The following is a 22057-nucleotide window of genomic DNA, read 5'->3' as shown; positions in this document are numbered from 1 at the left end:
TAGGATGTCCCAGTGGAAGCTGTATACTGAGCCAAAAATGTTTTTCAGCTAATGTGGACTGACTCTACAGACCAGGGATATCAAACATGAGGTCTGCAGACCCAAACAGGCCAGCAAGAGGGTTCAGTCTCTAGTATTGGTATGTATACTTCTTATAACTCCAAGATCATTTATGAATCAAAGCATTTCCACAAAAATACCAGAACTACCACATAATACTCAATAGGGTTACTCCCAAGACGACACAGAACGAACATGTGCGCGTCACAACCTTGAAGCTTAAAACATGAACTTCTCAGTGCTATCAAAAACACACACTCGAATGCAAAAACTGTTACAAAAACAAACAAAATAAAAAAACAACCTGTTATCTTGGACAATAATGGACAGCAGCACTCACTCTTTGTAACCAGTCTATAGACACCAAATCTAAATTGCCATTTAAAAGAAATTAAACTGCTTTTCCAGATTTGCCCACCAAGTGTCGCCCTGTTTCAGTGAAAGCAGAAGAACTAACAGACTGAGCACTGAACAGCAGCTGGAAACAAGATGCTGCAGCACCCTTTTAGCTGGTTGAGTGACATAAGCATAAGAAATATGCATGCTGAAGGCTTCAGAAGTCTTACAGGCCAACAATATGAACATTGTTAAGAGGGATTCTTCTGCATTTTAAACAAAGGTGGAACCGTTAGTTATGTATGTATTTACTGGCCACGAGGTATTTTAAATCCAGACATGCGTACTTACTCCAGAAGACCAAACGATGCTCATGGGGTCTACTAAAAGGCTCACAGTGGGCTGTGTAATGGGGAAGTACAGGATTTAGTGTGTTCCGAGAGGCTGGGAGTACGGATACTTCAGCCTGCGTTACGTCATTCCTTTTGAACATCTATTTTCTGCGTGTCCTTCAGCATCATCAAAGTGTAGTACAACAATACTACGTTAGGTACTCAGAAAGCAGGTTCCTTTTTTGTGCACGTGTGTGTGTAGGCTCCCAGGATGAGAGTCCTTAAAATGAGCTTAAAATTACAAAAAAACATCCCTGGTTAGAAGTGCGAGCGGCTGGTGTGCACACAGTGCGTCAGAAGTGGCACAAGGTTATGTGTTGGTTCATACAAATCCAGGAATGCTGTGAGAAGTAGGGGGACGGCGAAGGAAATTGAGTTTGGCGTCTGTATAAATGTGCTGCACCTGACTATAGGCCCACTCTTTTGCCCATTTGTTGCAACCCATTAAACACTTATCCCAAATCCTCCGTGGAAAGAAAAATCAGGAGGGATTAGAGAGGAAAGAGGGAGAGGGGAAGGATTGTAGAAAGTCCGCAGAAGGGGGGGGGGGGTTGAGGGAGGAAAATGAGATGGAGGGAATGAAGAGCCTCTACAGGAGGCTGGTGGGAGATGAAAGGTCGAGAGGAGAAGTTTATTAGAGGCTTCGGGAGTCGGGGGTGAAGAGGAAGCAGCGGAGGAAAAGTGAACGATGAAGAGGAGCAGAGAGGGACACGACTTTTGCGTCTCATCTGAACCGAAAGGCCTCAAAACGTGTTGAGTGAGGGAATCTGGGAACTGAGGGATGATGATGATGATGATAAGAGATCTCCAGCAGCTGTTTAGTGCCATTACAGGACTCTGCTCCCCTTCCTCCTGCAGCAGTGTGTCACCAAATACACTCACAAAGAAGAATGAATGAATGGAGAGAGAGGAGGAGGAGGAGGAGGAGGGGGAGGAGCAGAGGGTGTGTTCAAGGGCTGCAGGAAAGAAAAAAAAATGTGTTGGGGGGGTGTATGAGAGTAAAACCAGCATTCATTCCCTCAAATTGATGACTTGCTACATTTCAGCAACACTGTCCACAGACGCTGCCTCCAGGCTTTTGTGGTGTGAGAACCTGAGAGAGACAATTCATCCGGGTTCAGTTTCCCCGCAGAGCATTTTTCCCGCGGCACAGCGAAGAAATCCACCGGAACAAACTCAAATCACAAGTTGAAACCGCCGTTTACAAAGACGTTTCTACCATCAGTTTGGTTTCTCTTTAATGAAAAAGCTATACAAAGAGTAACAAGTACACGCCCTGGAAATGTGTGGAGCTCGAGGAAAAATAAAGTTATGAGCAGTGAAGTGATCAGGCTGATTTTTACAGCTGTCGTGAAGCTAAATGTTACCTGATGCTACTTTCTTTGAAAAAAAAAATATAAAAATTAGATTAGATTTTCTGCCTTCTTTGTTTTCCAAAACCTTATCATTTGAATGTTTTATAGCAGAAAGAACTTTAATGAGTAACTTTGCTCCCTTTAATGACCTTTAAGGACATTTCCCTTCCAGAGCATCCAGACAAATTAACTGTAAAACTGTTTGATCTGAATGAAACAGATCCAATCGATGTTGCTAAACTTTAAGAGTGTTTTCATTATTTCAGGGGGGGGAAACCAAACTCCCTTTGATTGTAATTAGCTTTTCTATCTTGCTCACATTTGATGTTTGATAACTAATTATAGAAAGTACGAATTACTGAACCGTAAAAGTCTTAGTTATATAAGCTTGGGTTTTCATTAACTGAGTGAACAAGGAGCCACGAAAGTTTGGTAAAACTCTCATGGCGATTAACATTTGTTTCCCTTATTTTCCAAAGGTAATATTAATCCATCCATTTATGTATACCACATTAACCCGACTTAAGGTTGTTAGACATTTGATTTCCTTCTAATATATACGTTATATATTTCCTTTATTGGCTGTTTTGTATCAAGTTAATGTAAAAATAACCAAGCAATCAATGTCTTTATTCCACAACTGTGATAGAAAATGAACAAAATAAACATTTTGACTAAAGATGTGCTGCCACCAATTTGCTTTAGACTTTTAGATTCAAGGATCTTGAAAGTTTCAGACCAAAACCAATGTATGTCGTATCCATTTCAGTTTTAACCCGCCTCTAAAGAACCACTTACGTTTCTGCTCAGTCTGATGTAAGAACGTGACGGATACATTCATCGGCACAACCCATCCTCCTTTTACTTAACTTCTTTCTACTTTATTTTTCTTCCTCCGTCTCCATCTCACCAACTCTTTCAGCTCCCTTCACTGATGCATAGTCAAAGTAAGACTCTCTTGCTCTTGCTCACACACACACACACTACAAACTTTGTCTCTTGGGGCCATATGTTGACCTGCAGTGGACCTGAATGCAGCCATCTGCCTGCCTTTCCTAAGTCCCACAGGGCAAGAGTGTGGGAGACTGTCTATAGGACACAATGCGGCACACAAACGCACAGAAACCATACAAGCACACACATGCCTCCAACCCCTTCACCACCACTAATCACTCCCAGACGGCCGGCCCATCTCATGTTAACAGTGACAAGATAATAGCCCTTGTGTGTATGCGTGAAAGAGAGATTCCTTCAGGGTTAGCTGGGAGCACGCATTTTAGGCCTCGGCCTCTCATTTTACTTTAATTTTATTAAGCATGGCTGTTTTTCCCGTGTTTTATGGAAGTGAAGAGAGCGAGTGTCCAATTTCCACCATTGGCACTGAATAAATATAGCGTGGTTTAACCTGGCTCAGAGGGTTTGTGCCCTTGTGTTTGTCACCTCGGTTGGAAGATTGAATTAGGGCAAAGAGGGATGTGAAGAAAAGAGTGGAGGAGAACAAAAAGTGGAATCAGCGAGGGAGAGTTAAAAAAAAAAGACATACGCGAGGATATCCAAGACTGTCCAGATTAAAATTCACACAAAGGACTTCATATCTCCACACAAAATCCTCACACACACACAGATGACTCCACAAACTGAAAATATACTTAAAATAAGTTTAAATTTGCAAAAAGGCACCAAAATAAATACATGCTTGAAAATCTTAGGATGCAGGATTTCAGTGGAGCGCATTTGTCGTTTGTAACCTTCAAGACCTCACTTTAGCCTATTAATGTTTGGCATTTATTGAATTATTCATACGGCCTCCTCCTGTTTTTATCTATTCAAGCCTTCCTGGGGCACTCACTGAAATACTTGGAAATTATTATTGAAACGCCACCTGAAACTTAAAAATATGTTTTCGAAACATTTGTGAGGCAGTAGAATTGTACACCATTATTCTGTGTGACATAAGCAATACAAGTACTGAAAACAAGCTGTTAAACTGAAGAATCAAACATTTCTCTCTTTATAGGCTTAAAAGAAGTCAATATTTCTCCCCACATCTCTGGAAAATGTCCCGTACTCTGGTTGATACATCTTTAAAACTTCTGGCATATAATGTGGTTAAAAAAAAAAAAAAGCTATTTAAATGAACTAGACAACAGAATTAAAAGTGAGTCTCTCATGCGCTTGGTTTATAAAATGAAGCAAAACTTCATTTCTTTTCACAATTTGATGTTGTGCCATTTGTGGCAGGGGGTTTCTGTCTGTCCCCATTCGCTCTCGTTTTCGAATCGTTTCATCTCACCGAGCCATGGTGACATGAAATAAAAATTAGAAGTGACAGTTCACTGGTTTCCTGCTTCCTTCCTGCACGCTGCATGAAAACCCTCAACGTGCCATATACAGTCGAATCTCAAGACGCAAGTCGCTTCAGCTATGAAAACGAAAAAGCCCCACACGTTTTAGATTAATTGGAAACTATGAAAAACCTTGACCTCAAAATATTCACAGACTGTAGTTTTGACCGTAATGATTTAAGCTAGCATTAAAAAAGGGCTTGGAGGAAAAAAAAAAAAAAAAAAAAGTCAAATATATTGTATTCTGCTTTATTCAGATCAGGGCGAAAAAGTAAACAAGACTTAAGACTGAACATGCAAGAAGATTAAGCAGAGTCAGTTTAAAAAAAAAAAAAAAGTTTATTTCCAGTACAAAAAAGCAGAAAACCCCCCAAAATATATTAAACTCGGTCTAAAGTCCTCTATAAATACATTAAAATAAATTAAAGAAATTAATTTACTAAAGCTGATCACTTTTTCAACCTCTAAACCAGCCCTCAAACATGTCGATGAAAAAGCCATTTTTAAATAGACAAAGGACATTTGTGTGTCCACACAGCTGCAGAGGAAACATTTGTAAAAACCCTAAACTCTACAGTAACTCTGCTGGCTCTTCCCCCCCCTGTAACACAGACGGCGGGGGGAGGGGGGTCCGGGACGCAGCACATTCGTAACACTACCAAGCCTCAACAGAGAGGATGCTGGGTAATAACACTGAAAGGCAACAAGAGGGCGAGGAGCACAAGAACACATTCAAACAAGTAATGGAGCTCCGGTGGGCGAGAGAGAGAAAAGGAAAAAAAAAAATCTGGGAATGTTTCTGAAATACAAATCAGCACAACACATCAAACAAAACACAAAAAAAAACAACAACAAAGAAACTTTACATCAGATCCAAAAGACCCTGAAACTGAAGCTCTAACGTTTAACAATGTGATGAAATGTCATCAATAACTCAGTCCACCGAACCAAAGCTTTCAACCCTTTACATCCTCATGCGGAGGAAGTTTGTCAACAACAAGAGCCACATCTCTCACACACAAACACCTCAGTGTCTCACTTCGCTGAAAATCAACCAGAATATCTCGTCTCAACAAACGCGACACCGAGGGGCACGCCGGCTTAAAAACATTCAGATTGAGGCCGGCGATCAAAACACGACATCAGACTGGACAGTTAAAAGGAAAACAATATTTCACGAGCTTATAAACAATCTGGTGTACCGTCGATGGAATAACTCCAAAACATTGGTCACTTTGTGTGTGAGGGCGTCGACATGCTGCCATAATCACGTTTACACTACGAAATGATGTCTTTGGCTTTTCTCACAATCATTTGATGTCGATTCAAGTGATTGAAAGGTGTGAACAGACCGATCACATAGTGATTACAAAATCTTTAAAGAAAAGACTCGAGACTTCGTGGCACTTTGAAACATCTAGCTTGATATGTACGAATCAGAGCAGAGTGACGGCGACACTCTGGTCTGAGCCTCAACACGCGACAAGGACATTATATTGGTAGAGATCCATGAGTCAGTCACCAAGCCTCTATTGGCTTCGGCGCCAGAGGAGCCAAGAAGGTCGTCGGTCAGAAGTGTAGTCGAGGTGGTCTCGGTGTGTGAGCGCTGTGTTTTTGGATGTGCGCGTGTGTGTGTGTGTAAAGCATGACGTGTGCACGCCGCAGGCTAAAGGTAGAATCCAGCGGCGTCCTCAGGAACCGACAGCTGGCTGAACACAGCCAGGCGTCTGCCGCTGCCGTCGCCGGGTCCGCCGCAGGAATCTGAGCCGCTGAGCGAGCTGGTGGAGCTGCTTCTGTCCTGATCGGGATCCGACAGGGACGTGTAGGACAGGGATCGGGTGCCCAGCGGCTCCGAGGGGACGGCCGCAGCACCGGGGCTCCGCCTCAGCGGGGGGGAGCTAGTGGGAGACAGCGCGCAGGGAGAGAAGCCAGAGTCAGGGGAGGGCAGGAACGGAGACCTGGGATCAGCCGCCGCCGCCGCCTGTCCCGCGGACGGGGGCAGGTGCTGGTAGGTCGGGGAGGCCTCGAAACCAGAGTCCATCTCTAGGAACACGTGGGAGAGAAGGTCGGTGACGTCGGCGCAGGAGGGCGGCGAGGCCGAGGGAGCGCGTGCGATGGGGGCGTGAGCTACGGCAGCGGGGCCGATGAGGGCAGGCTGAGGGGCGGAGGGGAACCCGGAGAAGCTGAAACTCTGTCTGATGAGAGGGGGCCTGTGGGGACGAGAGGAGGAGGAGGAGGAGGAGAGCGGCTGATGGGGGATGCTGGAGGAGGAAGACGAGGACGAGCGAGAGAGGGAGAGTTTGTTCTCTTCCTCGCCGTTGTGGACAAAGTGGCAGCGCATCCCGTAGGGGCAGAAGCCGATGGTGTGAAACGTACGACACAGCTCGGTTTTGTACTTTGGGTGTCTGTTGAGATCTCGCAGCTCTTCCGGCCCGTGCGCAAACTGGCACTTGCCGCCGTACTTGCACGTGCCGCTTTCGGTAAAAGAGCGACACAGTTCAGTTTTGTAGCGGGACGACGACGAGGTTGAGGACACCGACCAGGAGGAGCTGGCGTTCAGCGCAGCCTGATCGATGTCGCCGATGTCGGCGCCGAGCCAGCCCAGACTGGCTGCCGAGGCGCTGCTCGTCTCGACCATGCTGACCGAGCGCTGGAATGGGAAGCCAGACTTTCCCCACTGAGTGGAACTGCCAAGCCGTGGGGGCAGAGGACTCTGGGACTGCTGCTCCCACCGGCTGGAGGTGAGAAAAACACTGTCCGACGGCTCGGACGGGAGGCAGGAGAGAGAAGACGAGGCGTTTCTGCGCGGCTCGCCGACTGAGCCCGACGCCGCCATGGCCAGACCGAGGGACGGCAGCAATCCGTTGGGCTCTCTCAGGTCCAGATTAAAAAAATGCTGTACAGACAAAAAACAAACAAACAACAAAAAAAAAAATCTCAAGACATTTACACCTTTAAATCAATTTAAGTACATGAACAAAAATGATAAATACATTGGTTGTGATATTAAATAACTCAACAGTAAAAAACTAGAGAAACAGAGAAGGCTGAATTATCTAAAGGCGCAATGTTGTGGTCGAGCATTGCGATTGTGATATGATTTGTAATGCACATTGTGATCCCATTTTTATTGTTTTCAAGTCTCTGTTTGGTTTTAGTGCTTCTCACTTCCCTGCTGCCACCAGGTATGATGTCATGTTGAAATGATGGCGCGTCGTGACATGGCCAGCATGAATGCACGGAAACAATTTATAGACTTTTAGTCAGCCTATGTAGGTTGCAAATGTTGATATCGCAATCACAGTGCATTAGTGATGCAGTGGGAACCATCAGTACTTTTGTACTGGACTGTCCAGTCACGCAAGATTCAGCAGTATCACACAGCTGATTCTCAGTGTGGTCAAAAACACAGCACTATTGAACCACCAGATATTGAAGGATGAGGTTATCTTGGAAAAGGGGGCAGATGTAGTAAACATCACAAGGATGATATTGCTTTAGTGAACACACAGCAAAAGATAGTAAACCCCACCCTCCCCCAACAACCCTTTGCGGCATTGTTTATTCAATATAGGCCTACTCCCTCCACATCTTTTCAGTGAGTTTGTCAGGTCATTATTGTCGACTTCTTTGCTGTAAACACTGCAAACCTCCACATGGTTGTACAACTGAAGGGCCTCACATCCTTATCTGTGCTGAACACCATCAACTCTCGTCTAAGACCTTTTAGTTTTAACTCTTTATCATTTTTTCCCCCGTTTATAATTCAATCAAAATTAAACACCATGAATATTCTTTCTCCCCTCATAATATAATGCTGCTTATCCATCATGCAATACCTGCATGAAGGCATTTGACTGAATCAAAATGAGGTCCTTGATCTAAACAAAACCATGTCTGTGCAAGTAACTTTAAAAACTTTTTTGTGCAACTAATGCTGCTGTAAAGGTAAATAGTGACGCCTCAGCTGCTAATTCACTCAATGAATAATCAGTCACGGTCTAATTGGTCACACATTCATATGATGTAGAGGAGTTGTTTTTAGTTCCCTGTTGTGAGGAATAGCATCATTTGTGATAAAGTTGTACTTCTGTTCTCACACACACACACACACACACACACACACACACACACACACACACACACACACACACACACACACACACACACACACACACACACACACACACACACACACACACACACACACACACACACACACACACACACACACACACACACACACACCTTTTGGTTTAGGATAATAAACAAAGGCACTCTTATGTGTTGTTGTTGTTGTTAAACACTAGCAGTGCTTTAAACTGTTCTTAAAAGTCACATATAGCATTAAAGTACTTGTTTCTTAGTGGAACCAGCCAGTACCTGAACTTCTAGCTAAAAGTCCATCTCTCACAAGTTGTTTTTTTCAATTTGATGGGTTTAACTCAACTTGTGTACGTTCGTCACTTTACTTCAGAGGCCTTTGATAAACTACAACAAAACACAATTAAATCAGCCACAAATAGCAGGTTAGGCGATATTACTATGGTCACGTATCGACTACGATGCCACGATGTGACCAGTTAGCTTCAGACAAATGTCAAATTTCACTGTCAGGACAAACACAAGGCGTTACAAAAATGATATTTAAAGCAGCAGATAAGTTGTATCTGCAACTAAAATAAGTAAAAAGAGCAAAAAGCTAAAGAGCTAACGTTATCTTCCACCCCCTCCCAGCTAGCCAACTTTTTTTTTTTTCTGCTTGGTTCCAACTTTCTTTCTTTCTTTTTCTTTTATTACCTTGCACATCATCTCTTCCAGGTCCGCAAACTGGTTCAGGAGGTAAGATGGCATTCTGCTGAGCTGTGAAACCCTGGCTCCGATCGCGGCCGCCGCGGCAGAGACAGACGCGGGCAAGCTGGCATCGGTCGCTCCGAACTTTCTGGTTGTTGTGCCGCAGCTAAACAAGCTCGAGCCGCACCACGTGTGGATTTAAAACCTCACAGCGCGGTTAGCCCCGCCCACCAGGCTCGTGGAGGAATTGGGCCACACCCACTCCATCGAAGTCCAGCCGAGTGCTGCAGGATCAACCCCCCCCCACACACACACGCACACACACACACACATGCACACACACACACACACAACCACAGAAGGAACACTTTCACTACAGTTGTGGTGTCAAACGGTCCAGGGGCCAGAATCGGCCCCAAAAAAGTTTTGATATCGTACAAAAAGTTTGTATAAAAAAATCTAATCAAAAATAAGTACATATATCAACGTTCAATTTAATATAGTTAGCAAAACAAACAACAACAAAACAATAACTGGTGAATTGAAATCACTCATATAGTGATATTCCTCTATTTCAGCAGTACCCAAGTAATTTGGGATTTAGTGTCTTGCTCAAGGACACTTCGACATGTAGATAGAAGGAATCTACCCACAGCCTTAGAGACGACCCACTCTACCACGTGAGCCACAGCTGCCACAAATATGAGGTTCAACACAATATACCATGTGTAAATATTGAGAAATAAATGAAAGTAAAAATAATAAAATCTCCCAAAAGTTTCAGTGACCCTTTGTTTGTTTTTTGTTTTTTTTACCATTAGATAGTTTCAACACGTGCTTTCCCCAAACAGAATAGAAAAGAAAAGAAAAGAAATGCTTTATAAATCCCAAAGGGACATTCTTGAAATATATTTATGTAAAATATACATCAGTTATAAATTAGTATGACAACATGTGCTTGTAAATTCAGTCATATGTCTTGCAATTAGTCTGTTAACAGATGCGTTTCAATTCACACCTGACTGAAGGTATAGGTGAATGAATAGATCTCAAATGATTGAGATGCACTGGAAATTATTGCTGGGCCTTTCTGTGAGGAGTTTGCATGCTTCCCTTCAGGTGTGCGTGGGTTTGCTCCAGGTACTCCAGTTTGCTTCCACAGTCAGACAACCACACACACGCCAGTTCACACTGAGGGTGCAATTTAGGGTCACCAATTGACCTCACATGCATGTTTTTTGTCTCTCTGCGTTTAGACTATGGTGGACAAGTGGACTGTCCAGGGTGACTCCTGCCCTTGCCCATGGTTAGCTTGGAACCTGGCAGGAACATGTTGACATTACTCAACATGTTTTACTTGGCCTGAAATCGCTTTTCTTACACAATCAATGACACATATGCAATTCAAATACCTCTGTAATAAAGTCATAATTGAAATAATACCACCTCTGCACAGCGATGTAGACCTAGAACGGACTATTTCTGAGCATAACACAGTACTGCGGGCATTCTGTGCAAATCACAAGTAATCTAAATCCATGCTGACATATGAAACCTATCAATACCAGACTTTTTCAAGAATTTCTAACATTTACCTGGATGCCTCAAACACGACATGAAAAGTAAATCTTTGGTCACCTTATAACTTACGTTTTCATTAAAAACCACTGCTCCATATTTGTCAAGTGGAAGGGGATTGTACTGGTTTGGTAAGTGTAACAAATCTAACACAACACTGAGAACCAAGATAATGATTCAGCAAGGAAACGTCCTCATTGGATGCAAAGTAGCATGAGTGTCAACATCCGACTGTGAGGGAGATTCATTGAAAACATGCACGCTGCAGGTTACAGAAGATTTTCCAACATGAAAGGCACTGAAGAGAAACACAGTGGCAACAGTGGATTTCAGACTTTCAAGAACAAAGTCAAGACATTTAGAACATTTTGAGACACAACTAAATCACAAGCAGGAATTTGTTGGCAGAGTTTGAAGTCATTCTTAAAAACATGGCGTTGAATCAACTCGTGTTTATTTTTCAAAATTTCAGGTTTCATAAAAATAATATTAACTTAAAATGTGGACTTGTTCCTCTTCATACTAAAACATTTGAAAACGTCATCGTTCTATTACAATATCAGTTTATTGTTTGTGTTCACCCAAGATGACACTTGGTCTAACCTCGTGATACTTAAATGATACTTGAAAATGTAAAATATATTCCAGTATGCCTCCACTGCATGGATAGAAACAAAAATAATATCTGTTTGTAAATAAATTCAGATCGGTTTCTCATGGCAGGGCAAAGTATTCTTTTTTCAGCGTACTCAACTTTAGTAAGGTTCAGAGTAATTTAGCATAATTTGTGTATATATTTTGGTTACTTTTGGAACATTTAACGTTAGTGGTTTATCTAACCTTATTCGGGTTTTATTTGTAAATGCACCTAATTTAGTTTTTATGAGATTGAGGATTTATATTGGCATCAATGATAGGGTCTCCATCAGCTTTGAAAGGGAACAAAAACAGATGAACTAAACAAGAAAAACAAAGCTCAGAAAGCACAAGAGCCACAAAACACACTGGATTCAGCGATGAAATGAGAGTGTGGAGACAAACACCTGCAACTAGATACAGAAACACAAGCAGAAGGGAGGAGGGTAAGGAGGAGGCAGCATAGAGGCAGCCTCACCCCGAGAGACAGACGAGGAGGAGCAACGGCTTTGATTTCAAAGGTGAAGGCAGATGTGTGAAAAACTCCACGGTGGAGCAGAGCGGAGCCATCTGACAGTCCCCACAGAGATATGTGCCTCTATCTATGCAAGGGCCACAAATGTTCACAGCAAAATAATAAAATCCCGGGGATAGAATCTTGCATGTGTTGGAGGCCTCTGGCTCACCACAGTCCTCAAGTCCAGCCCGGAAAAACTGTGGCGCACACTGAAAGTGAGTATTCTCCCGACATTAGCGAGACATTTCTCACAAAGATGGACTGTTAACAGCCCACACACACACACACACACACACACACACACACACACACACACACACACACACACACACACACACACACACACACACACACACACACACACACACACACACACACACACACACACACACACACACACACACACACACACACACACACAGTTCAGGTCTGCCAGGAGTGATGTTGCCACACCACCGGGATCGTAAAGGGAGCCATGACAGCATGCCCTCGAGGCTGACGAGCTGGAAAACAATTGGCTGTGACCCCAGGCCTTCGCTTTGCTCCCTTAAAGTTTTACTTTCCACCGGGGAAGATCTCGCTAAAACGGAGATCATGTTTGTGCAGGTGCATTTGGCAATAAATGGCCAGTAGTGTCTTTCAAACTTCACACCATTTCTCCCTTTAAAAACTCTGGCATATGAATTTTGATGCAGAACTTCTTTATATTTTAAGATGAAATAAATAAATGATGATTTCAGGGAAGGTTCATACCTGCATTCACCACCAGTGAGTTCCAAATTTAAAATCCAAAGATGATCAGTGAAGAACTCAAACAGTGTTTAGTTGAAAAGGAATTCATTCTGGAAATGTGCCAGCCTCCATCTTGAATTCATGTGGAAATATGGAAAATAAACAAGCTACTGGTGTGAAACAGTAGTTGTCAGAAGATAGTATACACCAGTGTAATCAGTGACATTTTGCATGTGCCACCATATACATGTGCTGTATTCTTGCTTCGTAAAAGTTCTATAAAAGCAGGGGTCAGCCCCAGACCCCCAGTGACCCCGTGCCAGGGTACAGCTGCTCCTCACAACCCCGTGAAGTTTTGCCCCTGGTTCAAACTCCTCCCTGTGAAAGAAAAAACAACAACTTCTTGAATACAACTTGAATGCAACTTTTAGCTCCAAGCCCCTTTGTGAAGATGAGCTCAGCTGATAACAAAGTCTGACAAAAACCTTTGTTTTGGTCCCGCCGAGAGGTCACTATTAAGGGTGTGTTTTTGTGTGTATTCATGATTGTGTGTATGTGTGTGTTTGACAGAGGGCTTAACCCCCCCCCCCCCCCCCCCCCCCATTCTGCTGTAATGTTACACTGGAGCTGCAGTCCATATAGCTCAAGGCCTGTCAGAACCTATGTTTTGACTTGTTTGGTTTGAGTGTGATGCTGAGTACTCAGTACTCCCTTGGATGTGGTTAAAGATGAAGTAAAGGTACTTTGATATCGAATGATGAGAGACTAGTGCAGTCAAATGTTACCCCATTATGGAATCTTGCATCAAATCTACTAATGAAATTGCTATTTATAGTGGACCGTGAAACTGCTTCTGAAATACATGTGTGATTGGAAGAGACCTAATCCTTACATGAAATATGATACTGACTGAGTATTTCTACTTCTTCTACTGCTGCTCTGCTGAAGTAAAATGAGGTTTGTTCACATTTCGCAAAACAGAAATCTGTGTACAGCGCAATTGGGCTGTCAAGATCGTATCATTTAGTCTTCACAGGCGGACAAAGAACTAGTTAAGATGCATTCATGTACTTGAGAAAGTTACGAAGTCCTATTTCCCAGTTAAAATAGTTAATATGACAAGGTAACTACAAAGACTAGACTTGTGAAGTTTGGAAGTTTTTACTCCAACTTCAACAAAGTTAAGTCATTACAGAGTGCATAATTAGGAAATAATATGTTCTTCATATAGATGCACATTTGCTTCGCGCTTTCCCGGAGGGAAGGTCCCATTGAGAATCTTCTCACTTCCCAGAAACTCATTAATGCAGCCTAAATGTCTGCATATTGAACTGGGAACAAAGCTTCCGCTACAATGAACTACAGACTGCAAGTACACACCCAGATGTAGTTAGACTCCACAGCATTTAACAATGTTTCTTTGTGATGATACGAACCAGGAGGCTTTAACACCAACTGTGAACAACTAGTAATTCTATTAGAACTGACCTTCAATTATTAATTAACTAACTCACTTATGAGACACGGGTCCAATTAATACATAATCTTGAGTGGTTCATTCCCTACTTGTTTTTCTTCATTCTTGTTCTCAGGCACTGACATCATTACTGTAAAGAACAAGCCATTAGCGAAATGTCAACAACACGGACACCCCGAGGTAAAGCAGTCTCCTGTGTTAATTTGGGTAGGTAAACAAATGTTATCTACACAAAAAGTGAGTTGGTCAACAAGTGGAGTTTACCTAAATGAAAATCTTTTCGGTGAGGTGGGGGATTATGGTGGGGGGTGGGGTTGAAGGAACAGGGGGATGGGGAGGAGAAAGGAGGTGAGAGTTTTGAAAGAGAGTTCTTGCTTCTTGTTGAGTCCAGCTGGGCTGAAGGGCCTTTGGAGCACAATGAGCTCAATGAGCTGCAGAACCAACTAACAAACTAATGGCCCGCCCTCCACGACTCCAGCCCCCTCCCCCCACTCCCCCCACCCTCCGCCAACACCACCCCCTCCCCGGAACACAGTGAGAATAACAGAGGATGGTGAATGTGTGGGATAGGAGGGCTTGTTAGGAGGAAAGAGATGGGGTTGTGGAGTAGGATGAAGGAGCAGGATTGGGGGCTATTTAGTGGAGACAGGGGAAATGAGGGAGAGAAAAAAGAAAAAAAAAGAAAGAAGGAGAGGCCCTGATGGATTCAGGGTGGAGGAATTAGAAGCTCAAAATATATATATATATTTTTTTTATCAAGACATTTTGGATCAATCAACCAGATAAGACACATTCCTTTGGTGTGTGGTATAATCTTCATGCAGGGGCATAATGAGACGAGTCATTACGAGGGCGCTGACTCAACATCTGTTCGATGGGAGACTTTGCATTGTGGGGTTGCATCAGACTGCATGTTGTGAAGTAGTTTTATTATACAGCTAATCCGAGACAGCAATTTAAAAAGATGGAGGGTGGGGGAAAGAATACACCAATACGCGACCTTATATATCACACATGTTTTAATCATGAGTGTGTTTCCATTAATAGGAGGACTGGGAGAGATGTCTGGAAGGATGAGTCGGCACAACGAGGACGGCTCACTAATTGATGTGTGTGAGTGTTTGCTTGCGTGCATTTGGGTTACTGATGCGTGCACACACACGCACATGCCCATGCTCACTCAGTCTATTTAGACCCTTCTGATTAAGTGAAGTCATTCCTCTGCAGCTCCACACAGGCTTCTTCAGATAAGAGGCTACTATTACCGGCAAAATAATAAAGAGAGGGAAGGAGGGGTTTGTAGACCTGATGAACATCTGCTCCTCTTTTCCTGCCCCCAACCCTCCTCCCCACCTTCCTCCTTTAACAATGTACCCCCTGCGCCACTCACTCACAGTGTGTCTGTGTGTGTGTGTGTGTGTGTGTGTGTGTGTGTGTGTGTGTGTGTGTGTGTGTGTGTGTGTGTGTGTGTGTGTGTGTGTGTGTGTGTGTGTGTGTGTGTGTGTGTGTGCATTTCAGATTACAGAGATCCTTTTGGTTTGTGAGTGAGTTTACAATTGGTTGGATGGTTTCCCTGTGAGCATTGAAAGCCCAGTGTGTACACGTGCAGCCAAGTCTTAAATGAAAGTGTTTTTTATCCACACTGTTATGTAGTATTGCATTAATTTGCATCGGTTTTCCATGTTGGTAAAATTACGAATTTGTCACAGAGTAACTTTATTCTCTTCTACTGTGTTGATGAGATTTGCTTTGTGCGACTCCCATTTCTCTCAAAAACGTTTGATTACGGTTCCTTTTGAGTTCTTCAAAAACATCCCTTTTATCATGACAAACTCTAAAGGCTACATAATGGAAAATTTCCACAGAGAGCGTCAATGGACTGTGTGTTGGAGGAGTCATGTGCAATGGAGCAATATGATTCAAGTTTTGTTATGAGTACAGTTCTTCATTTCATGAAGGAATATTCATCGGGATTTGTTAAGAAGTTTCAAACCCCTCCAGATATAATCTACAAGAGTGTTTGAAGCTTTGAGTTTTTCCTAATAATTGTGTTAGGTGTCATTTGTATTTGTGTATTTAAATTGTTATCCACATATCTGAGAGTTATGCGCCTTAAATTATATAGTTAGTGTAAAAGTGACTAATGTTATCCTCTTCTTCTACTACAAAACAGTGAAAATGCATGAAGATTAGGAAAAAAGCATCTACAAGAAAAGTTATCCCTTTTACTTTAGATGGTTCCCAACAACTATTAAAAAGTCTTGTAAATGTGAAAATACAATAGAAAGTACAATAAAAAAAAAAAAACTATATCTTGTTATAAGACTGAATGTGTTCGGGGTGAGAGTTTGGAATTGCAAACTATGGTTGAGGTTTTGAAATACCAACTTCTGTGAGAATAAATAATAAGCATTACCCCTTTCCTCCTCCCACCTGACACACACACACACACACACACACACACACACACACACACACACACACACACACACACACACACACACACACACACACCCAAAAGCCCCAAACAGTAGGATTCTAGTGACAGGTCAAGGGTCATGATTCAACCTTTGACCTCTGACTTCTTCTCCTCCTCGACTCGCTGGACTTCACTTCTGTGGATTCAATTAAAAAGCAGGAGGAGGAGAAGGAAGGATCTTCAAAACAAAATAACAGTGACAAATGTTGGCCAGAAGCAGAGACAATGGTTCAGAGTGATGCTGCCGTGTTCATGCATGTTGTTTGGACTCATTTGTTTTCAAGAAACAATAATCTGTGCTTGTATTTGTGTATCATATTTCTGTGGATTTCTGATATGATAGAGTCACACTTTCAACTACACTGAAACTGAATATGGAGGGTTGTCTTATATACTAAAAGAAATAAATCACTATGCCACTGTATTGATGTCTATGTGCTGTTCTGTAGGAATTTAGGACTGAAGTTAGTTTGTTACTTATCCAGTCTCAGGGTGTCCTTTATTGTAAATTCAGCATCTAGTCTGTCCTCAGTCTAGATTTAAAGTAAATACAACAGAGGTCGCAGGTCTTAGAAAGTACTAATAAAAACCAAATAGAATTGACAGGAAATCAAAGGACTGAAAACAAACTGGGCAATACAGTGCCCAGTTTAGTGACTCGCTACTGACACCTAACACACAAAAGCAACATTACATCAATTTCGCAAACATCATCTTGCCTTTCATGACTCAAGTTGTTTGTGTTCTGTTAATTTGAGAACTTGTTTTTTTGTTTTCATATTCAGCTATAGCTTTTTAATTTATGAGAAACTTTGCCATTCAAAAAGCTTCATTTGATTTGCACCACGTTGTCTCCAGTGACCCAAATCACTGAAATCAGTTCACGTATGAAATTTCTTCACTGAATCAATCAATGTTTCCTTGAAGTATCAAAGCATGGTTTCCTGCCTGAACTAAAACTTGGTCAAATGATGTGCATTTTGATTCACGGCTTCTTGAAAGAGAAGAGTTGTCACTTTGATAAACATGACAAAGTTCACTGAAGTTTAGGATTGAGAATCATTTAAATGGATTTAGAGTTTCACAGTTAGTTAAATTTTTTCCATTGTACAGTACATTGAATAACCATATCACTAAACTTGCTCTGCTCCTCCACAATCACAGGGTGATAGGGTTTTATTTACATGTTGCTTTTTAAAAAATGAATATATGTTCTTAGCTACTATTGTATTCAGTGTGTCTCTGCACTACCTCTATTTCATATTTATCTTTTCATTTTATGTTTATTCTACCAGAATATTATATTATTCTTCAGTCGAATTACGATGAAAATTCATTTCCAAAGGTAGTCAGCAGGAATTATCACACTACCACAATACAGATAAAGGAAATAGTCCTCTTCAGTTTAAAGTAATATTTTCACGCGCTCTGGCACTGCCTCTATTTCCCACGAGTCTGCAGTTGATGTACTAAAGGAATACCTGCATCACCATCTCTGTAGATGCCGAGCAGTGGGAGTCTAGTGTGGATCGCTAAAGAGCAGCTGAATGAAACAGGAAAACATATCCTATAAATTAAAGCAGGGACTTAATGCTCATATTGTTTCAATGCTCTTAGTCTGGGGTCCAGCTTCAATCACTTGTAGCACAAATTCAAGCCAAGGATCAGAATCAATTTAATTGCATGAGAGAGAGGTTAAATTGGATGAAGAGAAATCTCTGCTCCCTTACATTAAAGCATGTAGTAGATTCAGCAGTTAAACTTACTGGTACATTCATACAATATGACTGTATGAGAAGGCTGAGCCTCCAGGTGCAGGAACTATATATGAAGCGCAGACCAAAAGCTCTCGACTGAGCAGCATGATCAAACAGAACCATTTTATTATTATTTAAAACTGCTTATGGATATATTTGCTACTTTAGGTCATTTTTTTTTGGGGGGGGGGGGGGTGAACATGTACTTGTTTGGAGTAACATGGCAGATTGTGATTACTTTGCAGCATTTGGTTCTTTTACATGTACAACTGTAATTAATTGTTGTGGTCACTAATGGATTTTGAAGACTGGTTCGGTAAAAATGACTTCACATTGTTTGTAAATCGCTTCGAGGCAGTGTCATAACAGGAAAATAATCTTATGTTGAATTGCAGTGCATGATTAGGATGTAAATTGGACGGATGGAAGGATTACACTGCGGTTGCTGCATTCTACTGCCCACTACTGGATTAAACTACAAACAAAGTCCAGGCGACATCTTGCAATGATCAGTAGTCCATTAAAAGGCCAATACAGAGAGGCAGACAATAATAAACATTTACATTTGTACAGTAAGCAATTGTACAGACTGCTTCAAGTCACAGGATGACTTCAGTCACATGTTTGGATCGTGAGAGGAAAAAAAAGTCTTCCTTCTTGCCTGACTGCCATGAGGCCACGATGACAATATAGAGAGCAAACACACTCAGCTAGAAATCCCTCCAGCTGCTCTGGGGGAAACCCCAGGTCACAATCAGAAATATACAACCATTTCTCAATGAGATCCTGTAATTTCCAGTTAACTTTATCCAGTACGCCTCCATTCTGAAGCAACCAGAAGAATCCTAATCATATATCCAAACAGCTGGTTCTTCTCAATCTGGAGGAGTACCGGTAACAGCTCTAATTTGAGTCTCCCCGTGACTGTGGAGCTCTTCTCTACCTCTGTGTATGTTTGTATTTGCAAATCTCATTATTTAAGTCATGGCCAGAGGTGAGGGTGAGGGTGTAAACAGAGAGCTTTACATTTGATCTCAGCTCCCCATTCACCACAACAGTCAGCTGCATTATTTCAGCTGTTTGCACAAACCAACAGCTAATCTAATCATCCCTGCCTCCATCTCTCGTGACGAAGGCCCCAAGATACTTGAACTCTTCCACCTGGGGTAGCTTACACCTGAAGAGGGCATACAATCTATATTCTGTGAGAGCACTGTGAACTCAGAATCACATTCAGCTGGGAACTGCTCCTGTGAATGCTTGAGGCCCTTTTAAGGATTGAGCGGAACGGTTAACATCATCCGCAAATGGCAGGCATCACTTTCTGATCTTCCTTCTTGATGCCATCCTGACCTTGCAGGCACCTTTGGATGCACCTCGGTGGAGTTCAATACTTGCCATGGACAAGTCTGATTTAAGGCTGAGTATATGAACACCACCACTTACACCACAAACCAAATAGGCCATGGGGAGTAGTCCCTCTGTGACTATTAACCACATGTATACAACACGTACGAATATGAGTCAACCATCTGATTCCGCCGTGCAACAAAGGACAGCCCAAATATAAGATGAAAACATTACATTTGAGAAGAAAATGACTTTAAACTAGGGAAATAATCTGCAGCAAGTACATTTTACTTGATAACAAATCTTGAAATGAGATTTTTAAAAGTACATTTAAAATTAAATTGTAAAATCCAGGACTAAAAATAAGTAAATAACTTTTAAAACAAGCCAAATTATCTATCACTTCTAAGAAATATGATCTTAAATCTTGGCAAGTGCCAAATACTTAGCAGTGCCATTGTTATGTATTGAAATGATGTTTATGCAGGTTTGCATCAGGAAGACGTAACAGACCCAGACGTGCTGTTCGTCCATATCAACAGCAGGGGGTAGTGTTGCACCATATTCGTGGTCGTGTGATCGGCCCTCACTGTTGATTAAAAAAATTTATTTCGGCTATATCAGTACTAAGTCAACCCACCATCCACCCCCTCCAGCTGTATACGTGTATTTACTTTTACTATTTATGTACATACTATTTGTCTCATGAAGTAAGTGTGTTTTCAGTGCCACTGCAGGAAACCAGAGCTGCAGAGTGAACACAGACACACTGGCAGTCAGATAGGGGAACTTGCACAACCTGGAAATCCGCCAGACAACACAGTGAAGCCTACATGTTGAGCAACAGTTCCTGGAGATCCTGCTGACCCCAAAACAAAAAGAGCTGCCAAATCCTTGTTTCAATAACAGAGGAATCATTTATCACCTTCTGTGTTTGTGACCAGAAGAGAGAGCGCACAGACCCAAAGTGTGTGCTCCTCTACAGGAAAACACTTACAAATATATATACAAGGAAATATAATCAGAAAGTTCCTGTAAAAAGAGGACATATCTCAAACCCCGGTTCTCTCATCTCATCTGAGCAAAAGCTGTGATTCATGAGTAATTTATTTTGATGACTGTGAAACTCACATCTTAAATGATAAGATCACGATGAGCCAGATGGGGAGAAGGGAAGCAATGGGGGATGGAGGGTAGGATGTAGTAATGAGAGGAAACTTTGTGGGAACAAGTTGCGCTCATGAAATATGTGACAGTTGATCGTTTTGGAGATTTGGGTGTTGTGACATATTTGGAAAGATTGAAAAAGACTGAATGTTTCGGAATGTTGTCTTGAATAGAAGAGGTTTGACTGAACTCGAAAAAAATAAATAAAATAAAATAAATAAAAATCTGAATATAGGAAGTTTTATGATAACATTACTTAAAAAATGTAAAAAAAACAAAAAAAACATAGTGCAAGTGATGTCAAGTGTTTACATGTCAGAATGCAGTCGAATGGAGCATGAGCATCATCAGGGGCTGTATTGCAATATTTTATTTATTGAAACTGTTTCATGATGAACTCAGATAAAAATACCAAAATACTATTACCCTGCTTGAACCCGACTTATATATTATTATAGAGTTTTTGCTATTGGCTTGTTGATTTCATGTCGAGAACACAGATTGTTTAGTGCTTGAAAAGAAGTAAGAAAAAAAGTTGGGCTGATCTCAGGCCTTTGATAATTTGATAAAAGTGCGATACTGATAAAATGATGGGTGTGTATGTTGTTGTTTGTCAAACTACTTACAGTAACTGTAACGTCTGTGGAGACTTCAGATGGTGAATCTGCATTTCAGGAATGTGTGTTGAGTCAGCGAAACTACCCCTTATAACTACATAGAAAATCTTAATTTAAACAAAACTAACAAGGTGCAATTAAATATAGAAATAAAAAAAAGTGTTCTGCTTTTTGTATTTGATTTTGACATCTTATTTAAAAAACAAACAAAAAAAGACATCAGTGTTTAGAAGCAACATTTGTTGCTATTTCCATTTCATGTTGATATGAGGTTGTCTAAGTTAGTTCATCATTAATGAGGGGCTTCTCCACCAGCAAACAGTTTTAGTAAAAGAACAAGTGTTAAACCTCTTTGAATAACGCCAACGCTAACAGAACAGAGAGACACAGCAGCTCTCCAATTATTTTAATATACTTCAAAAGGAACTCGTATCAAGCTTTAATTGTCAATACATTGATAGTTGT

At 41.7% G+C, this 22057-nt stretch overlaps 1 protein-coding gene across 1 annotated transcript; it reads right to left on the bottom strand.

The window, feature by feature from the left end:
* Nucleotides 1–6113: 6113 nt before the first annotated feature.
* On the bottom strand, nucleotides 6114–9342 carry LOC308135275 (uncharacterized protein; the record flags this gene model as incomplete). The annotated part of the gene is made up of 2 exons (XM_080503175.1): nucleotides 6114–7384; nucleotides 9289–9342. 2 exons carry the CDS (start codon nucleotides 9340–9342, stop codon nucleotides 6155–6157), a joined length of 1284 nt encoding a protein of 427 aa, XP_080359301.1. The 3' UTR covers nucleotides 6114–6154.
* Between the last annotated feature and the right edge of the window lie 12715 nt (nucleotides 9343–22057).

Source organism: Blennius ocellaris, assembly GCF_963422515.1.
Source record: "Blennius ocellaris genome assembly, chromosome: 2".
Classification (NCBI taxonomy): Eukaryota; Metazoa; Chordata; class Actinopteri; order Blenniiformes; family Blenniidae; genus Blennius; species Blennius ocellaris.
Note: the sequence above shows the minus strand (reverse complement) of the source record. Positions and strands in the feature narration are given on the sequence as shown.